At 46.5% G+C, this 7,418-nt stretch overlaps 1 protein-coding gene across 2 annotated transcripts in view; it reads right to left on the minus strand.

Moving 5' to 3' along the window:
* Positions 1-4,540: 4,540 nt before the first annotated feature.
* Positions 4,541-7,418, minus strand: part of LOC131186274 (microtubule organization protein AKNA-like) — a 30,180-nt gene continuing 27,302 nt past the window's right edge. For both annotated transcript variants that reach the window (XM_058159711.1, XM_058159712.1), the window contains 2 exons: positions 5,992-6,169; positions 4,541-4,899 (listed from right to left, as the gene is read on the minus strand). In XM_058159711.1, coding sequence (XP_058015694.1) covers positions 4,608-4,899; positions 5,992-6,169 — 470 coding nt within the window. In that variant the 3' untranslated portion in view covers positions 4,541-4,607. The remainder of the gene's footprint in view (positions 4,900-5,991; positions 6,170-7,418) is intronic.

Here is a 7,418-nt window from a genome sequence, read left to right on the forward strand (position 1 = left end):
CTCTCTCTGTCTCTGTCTCTCTGTCTCTCTCTCCCTCTCTCTGTCTCTGTCTGTCTGTCTGTCTGTCTGTCTGTCTCTGTCTGTCTGTCTCTGTCTCTCTCTCTCTCTCTCTCTCTCTCTCTCTCTCTCTCTCTCTCTCTCTCTCTCTCTCTCTATATATATATATATATATATATATATATATATTTTCTGAGATTTTCGCGGGTGTTTGTATGTAGGTCTTTGCTTGTTCGGGTTTTCTCCTGCATAAAATTGGAAGTGTCTTGGCGACGTTTCGACGAAGTCTCATTCGTCATCGTCAGGCTGGTGTTTACAGCTTAGTGCTTCTAGAAGCAATGTGTGATCGCAGCTGTCTATATATATATATATAGATAGATAGATAGATAGATAGATAGATATAGATATAATATATATATATATAATTATAATTATATATATATATATATATATATCATCATCTCCCTCCCTCTCTATCTATCTATCTATCTCTCATCTATCACTCTTTCTTTCTCCATCCATTCTATCGTATCATCTGTCTGTCTGTCTATCTGTCTATATCTAGCTTGCCCCCTTCCTCTTAACTCCCCGTTGCAGGGCATTGACTTCTCTTCCCAGCAGAGGGACGAAGGGGAAAAATGCCTCCTATTATTGAGGTAACAGTAACAGAGTTGGAAGGCACCTCGGAGGTCATCTAGTCCAGCCCCCAGCTCACGCAGGAGACCCATACCAGGGATTCGAACCGCCGAACTGCCGACCTTTCTGATCGACAAGCTCAGCATCTTAGCCACTGAGCCAGGTTTTGCTTACTGCTTTGCGTCTAGCGCCTCCCTTGCTCCTCATATTCCATCCTCTTAAGGATGAAAGTCGATTTTGAACCACGTATATTTTGCGCAGCAAATTATTCTGACTCTCCCTTTCTCAATCTCGCCTTGCATAAATCTTTTTTATTTATATTTATATATATCTATACACACACACACACCATGGTGATTCTAGAGAATGTCTTTCTTTTCCGGTGTGTTTGCTTTAGTGATTTTATTTTGTTTCGTTCTTTGTTTGTTTCATTGTTATTTATATTCCAATGATTTGTGATTGAAAGGGAAAGGGGGGAGGCGGGGAAAAACCGCCCCCGTTCAACACAGAAAGGGTTAACTGGACGCTGTCTTGAGACGCTGTTTGATTTCTTGACATGTCAATGTTGAAGCACAACACTGTGTTCTTTCTGTATCGCTGTTCTGTATTTTAAAAGCACTCGAGAATCAATAAAATTTGCTGTCCTGTCCTAAAAGAACTCTTTTGAGTGGCTGGTTTGTGAAAAGAGTGGTCTGATTAAAAAAAAACTATGGAGAAATGCAACGTAATGCTGCGTTCCGATGATGTCTCACACACACACACACACACAAACACACAAAGTGCATGATATCATCTATACTTTTTTGGGAAACGATGAATATTTTACCTTTCTGCCTGAAACAGCTGCCAGCTAGGGTCTATGAAAAGACTAGAGCAACGTCATGCCATGTTGCAACCATGTCATCTTTGTTGTGCATTACGCTGTCTCTTATTTCTAGGGAAAACTTCGAACTAAGGTTTGCTCCTGCCTGCCCTCCATCCTTCCCAGGGGCTGCCTGGTGGTCCAGAACCCCCAGTCCAATTTCTATACCCCTCCTGGCACGGGGCCAAGTCCCATCAAGGGCACCTGTGTCACAGGGAGACCTCATCGTGTCTTCCCCATTGCCTTGCCTTGGCTCCCAGTTAAACCAGGTTGCCTGCCTTCCCAGACTCCCAGGGGCTCCCTGGTGGTCCAGAACCCCCAGTCCAATTTCTATACCCCTTCTGGCACAGGGCCAAGTCCCATCAAGGGCACCTGTGTCTCTCCCTGCCTTCCCCATTGCCTTGCCTTGGCCCCCAGTTAAACCAGGTAGCCTGCCTCCTGGCTGCCTTCCCAGACTCCCAGGGGCTCCCTGGTGGTCCAGAACCCCCAGTCCAATTTCTATACCCCTTCTGGCACGGGGCCAAGTCCCATCAAGGGCACCTGTGTCGCAGGGAGACCTCATCGTGTCTTCCCCATTGCCTTGCCTAGGCCCCCAGTCAAACCAGGTTTCCTGCCTCCTGGCTGCCTTCCCAGACTCCCAGGGGCTCCCTGGTGGTCCAGAACCCCCAGTCCAATTTCTATACCCCTTCTGGCACGGGGCCAAGTCTCATCAAGGGCACCTGTGTGTCTCCCTGCCTTCCCCATTGCCTTGCCTTGGCCCCCAGTTAAACCAGGTTGCCTGCCTTCCCAGACTCCCAGGGGCTCCCTGGTGGTCCAGAACCCCCAGTCCAATTTCTATACCCCTTCTGGCACAGGGCCAAGTCCCATCAAGGGCAGCTGTGTCTCTCCCTGCTTTTCCCATTGCCTTGCCTTGGCCCCCAGTTAAACCAGGTAGCCTGCCTCCTGGCTGCCTTCCCGGACTCCCAGGGGCTGCCTGGTGGTCCAGAACCCCCAGTCCAATTTCTATACCCCTTCTGGCACGGAGCCAAGTCCCATCAAGGGCACCTGTGTGGCAGGGTGACATTGTAATACCTTCCCTATTGCCTTGCCTTGGGCCCCAACTAGCCCAGTGTCGCCTCCTGTTGCCTGCCTCTTGCTTGGCCTGTGCCACCCGGTCACCAGGGACAAAAAAGTGGCAATGTAATGCCACATTCCAATGATGTCATCTCTGTTGGGCATTACATCGTCTTTTTTTTCCAGAGAAAACCCTAAGTTTCTGGCCTATTCACTTGGCTCTGTGCCAGGGGTGACATGATGCCACCTAGCAATGATGTCATCTCTGTTGGGCATGGCGTCATCTCGTTTCTATTGGCTTTTTTCCCCCCCATTACCTTGTTGGGTAATGAAATGTTCTGCACAAAACCCACCAAGCTCAGAGAGGACTAAGGACCCCCCAGTCGTCTTCTCACCTCCTCTTCCTCCCCCTCTGCAAACCCCGCTCCCTTCTAGCACTGATGAAGTTACCTAGTTGGGTAATTTATTTATTTATTTATTTATTAATCAAACTTTTATACCGCACCATCTCCCGCAGGACTCAGGGTGGTTCACAGCCATATTAAAATAAAACAATATAATAAATAACAATATAAAACCCAATTAAAACTAAATATTATAATAGCCAAATCACTAAAACGGTAAAGACCGGTTAAAAACCCCTTTAAAATTTAACTAAAAATATTTTATTCTTAGGCTAGTCCAGCTCGCTGAAATAATAAGTCTTTTTTTTCTTTTCTTTTTTCTTTCTTTTTTTTTGTGTGCAAAATTTAATTCAAAAAGTTTTACAGAAATTTTTTCCCCTTTCCCCCCCTCCCCCCCCCCCCCTTCACAACCCCCCCCCCCCTGACTTCCCGGAACGAGCACAAGGTATAGTTAAAAATAAAACAAACATATGCTAAAAAATTTCCATCCATAATAAAGTCTTCAGTTCACGTCTGAAGGCCCGGAGGTCGGGGAGTTGTCGTAACCCAGGAGGAAGCTCGTTCCACAAGGCCGGTGCTGCCACAGAGAAGGCCCTCCCCCTGGGGGGTCACCAACCTACATTGTTTGGTCGACAATGAAATGTTTGGTCCACAATGAAATGTTCTACACGAAAAACACCAAGCTCAGAGAACACTAAGGACCCTCCCAGTCCTCGTCCTCGTCCTCTCACCTCGTCCTCGTCTTCTCTCATGTTTGGGCAGAACATTTCATTACCCAACTAGGTAACTTCATCACTGCTAGAAGGGAGTGGGGTTTGCAGCGCTCTCTGAGCTTGGTGGGTTTTGTGCAGAACATTTCAATACCCAACTAGGTAACTTCATCACTGCTAGAAGGGAGTGGGGTTTGCAGAGGGGGAGGAAGAGGAGGAGGAGGTGAGAGGACGACGACGAGGGGGTCCTTAGCGCTCTCTGAGCTTGGTGGTTTTCATGTAGAACATTTCATTACCCAACTTGGTAACATCATTAGTACTAGAAGGAAGTCAGGTTTGCAAAGAAGGGGAGGAGGAGGAGGACGACGACCGTGGCATCCTTGGTTCTCTCTGAGCTTGGTTGTATTCTTGCAGACTTTTCATTACCCAACTACTGAAACACTGATGACGTTACCTACATGGGTAACGAAACATCTGTAAGAAAACAACCAAGCTCGGAGACCTCTATGGACCCCTCCAAGCAAAACTCCCCTAGGATATATCCAAAGGCATCTCATTTCTTTCTTTCTTTACTTACCTTGCTAGCCCAACATTGCCTCTTGTGGCCAAGCTGCCCGTTATTATTATTACAGTATTATTATTATTATTATTAACATTATTAATAGCAAGATCCCTGAGAGGAAGCTACAAAGCCCAGGTCATATAAAAAAAGAGGCTTTCTAAAATAGCAAAAGTCATCCCAATCGTTCGAAGAAAGGAGCAAAATACCGGAAGCTACTTCCCCCAACTCCGCCAACGCCGAGGATACTCTACGCTCCCCAGTGAACTAAGAGGTCGCAGCGTCATTCTTTGGCACGCCAAACCCAACAACATTGTGCAAGAGTCCAAACGAGCAAGCAACTCGGCCCGTTTAATGGGTCCCCCGTTCTCGTCGGTCCATTCCGATCAGAAGAGACAGGAAGTCCTGGGGCTCCTTGCTTTCCTTAAGGCCCAACTTAAGGATTTGTTCATCTGTTCGGTGGTGAACTTCATGTCTTTCGCGGCTTCCACGGCCCGGTTTAAAGTCCAGTTTAAGTCTTCCAAAGTGGCGGAAGGGAGGAAGGTCCTGGAGCAGCAATGATATTCCCGGAGACGATGCCGCGACGTTTTCCACTCGTTGGCTTGCTGTCTGCTGGGATCGAAAGCCGGAAGAGCTAGCGAAGAAGAGATCGAGGTAGTGACGGGTGATGGAGAATAGCTGTCCAGAAGAAAAGAAGCGGGGGGGGGGGGGAAGAATCGAGACGTTCAAAGAATCATCATTATGTATTATGGTTTTAATCGGAGTTTTTTTTATCATTTTTCTATTAATAGTTTTAAATGGGGTTAGCCAAATTGAATGAGATTTTTAAAATGTTTTTAATTCTATTCATAAAATTGTTTTTACGTTAGCTGTAAACCGCCCTGAGTCCTTTGGGAGAAGGGCGGTATAGAAATCAAATAAATTCAATTCAATTCAATCAGGGCAGATGCCTGTACCTAGCTAACCTTGGTTGACCTTCGAAAAGTTAAACAGAGGTGGATTCTAGCTGGATGAGTTCCAGCTCAAGAGAGGAGTCGAAGAAGCCAGCTAATGTTGTCTTGTTGCCAAGATCAACTTCAAGCAGACTTTAGCTTTAAAGGGGAATCTTTGTAACTCGGGGTTGACATGAGGGCGGTGGGTGGGTTGGTGGGTGGTGGTCCTTTGTGCTCTCTGAGCTTAGTGGTTTCCTTCCAGATGTTTCAGGACCCAAACTAGGGAACATCAACGGTGCTGCTCATTATCCTGATCGCTTAGCATCGATGGTGTTTCTTGGTTTGGGTAATGAAACGTTTGCAAGAGCTCAGAGAGTACCAGGATTACATAGTCCTCCTCCTCCTCCTCCTCCTCTTCCTCTTCCCCAGCAAACCTCACTTCCTTCTAGCATCGATGATGTTACCTAGTTGGGTAATAAAACAGTTGCAAGAAAACAACAAAGCTCAGAGGGCACGAAGGATCACATAGTCCTTCTCTTCCTCCGCCTCCTCTTCCTCCTCCTCCCCAGCAAACCCCACTCCTTTCTAGCACTGATGAAGTTACCTAGTTGGGTAATGAAATGTTTACAAGAAAACAACAAAATTCAGACAGCACCAAGGATCCCACAGTCTCCTTCCTCCTCCTTCTCCTCCTGTTCCTCCCCCTTGGCAAACGTCACTCCCTTCTAGCACTGATGGTGTTACCAAGTTGGGTCACGAAACGTTCTGCAAGAAAACCACCAAGCTCCAAGGGAGCGCCAAGGACCCCTCAAATAAAGGGGTGCTACATAATACTTACATGATGGATGAGACGGGGTATTGTGCCAAAGGAATAGCTGGGATGTAATTCACAGAGGTAGCTGCAGATGGCACCGCCAAGTACCACAGGCCTGCCTGTTTTGGTTGCTGGTGTTGGCTCAACTTTGGTTGGGTTCTAGAACTTTCTTCTGGAGCGTTCTCCTTGTGGTCTCCTGCTCCTAAGGTGGTCAAGAAAATAAAATATCTCTCAGTCACCATGAATCCCATTTTTTTTAAAAAAAATCCTTTAAATATTCCTGGCAATGGCGAAGTAATCTCGGGCACTGCACAGTACAGGTGGTTCTCGAGTCACGACCGCGACCGAGCCCCGGGATTTACGTCGCTAAGTGAAGCATTTGCTTCAGTGAGTGAAGCGGCCCCATTTTATGACTTGTCTTGCCACAGATGTTAAGTGAATCCTTGCATTTGTTAACTTAGTCACACAGCTGTGTAACGAATCTGGCTTCCCGCCCCCCCCCCCGACTTCACAAAATGGGAATTACACTGCGACCGTCATAAATATGAGTCCGTTGCCAAGCACCCAAATTTGGATCACCTGACTCTGCGGAATGCTACAACATTAAGTGTGAAAAATGGTCGTAAGTCAGTTTATGACTTTGAACGGTCACTAAATGAAAATGTTGTAAGTCGAGGACCACCTATATTAAAGGCCCATTTTGAATTCACCCCTCAAAGCTTCTTCTGAAGGCAAGACTGCCAGTCAAAGTGTGTCAATTGCTTGGGGGGCAATATACTTGTGGCGGGGAGCATAAAGATAACTTTAGTCAGAACCGAAGAAGCTTCTTGGGCAAGTAGCGAAAAGTCTTCAAGGAAAACAAAAACAAAGAAAGCCCAGTTGCCTTCAGGACAAACATAAAGAGAATTTCCTTCTTTAAGATGCGAAAATGAGATGCGGACCACTGAATAGGGACAAGAAAATGAGAAGAAAAATATCCCACCCTGATTAAAAAAAAGAGACAAGAGCATTTTAAGGAAGAAGATCACTTATAAGGGATTAGGATTTGGCTTTAGGTTAAGGAACTGGACAGATAGGAACTTTTAAGAGTGGTTTGGTGGCCTAGGAGTAGAAACCTCGCCTCACAATCAGGAGGCTGCGAGTTCGATCCTAGGTAGCGGCAGAGAATATCTCTCTCGGGGCACAACGGGAATATATCTGCTGAATATAACTCTGCATTGGCAACAGGCAAGGCATCCGGCCAGGAAACATTCAGCTCCATTTAGTTGCCCAGACTCCACCTTGATGTACAGAATTATGGAATTATTAAAGGTAAAGGTTCCCCTCGCACATATGTGCTAGTCGTTCCTGACTCTAGGGGGCGGTGCTCATCTCCATTTCAAAGCTGAAGAGCCAGCGCTGTCCAAAGACGTCTCCGTGGTCATGTGGCCAGCATGACTCAATGCCAAAGG

The sequence above is a fragment of the Ahaetulla prasina genome, chromosome 16, assembly GCF_028640845.1.
Source record: "Ahaetulla prasina isolate Xishuangbanna chromosome 16, ASM2864084v1, whole genome shotgun sequence".
Taxonomy (NCBI): domain Eukaryota; kingdom Metazoa; phylum Chordata; class Lepidosauria; order Squamata; family Colubridae; genus Ahaetulla; species Ahaetulla prasina.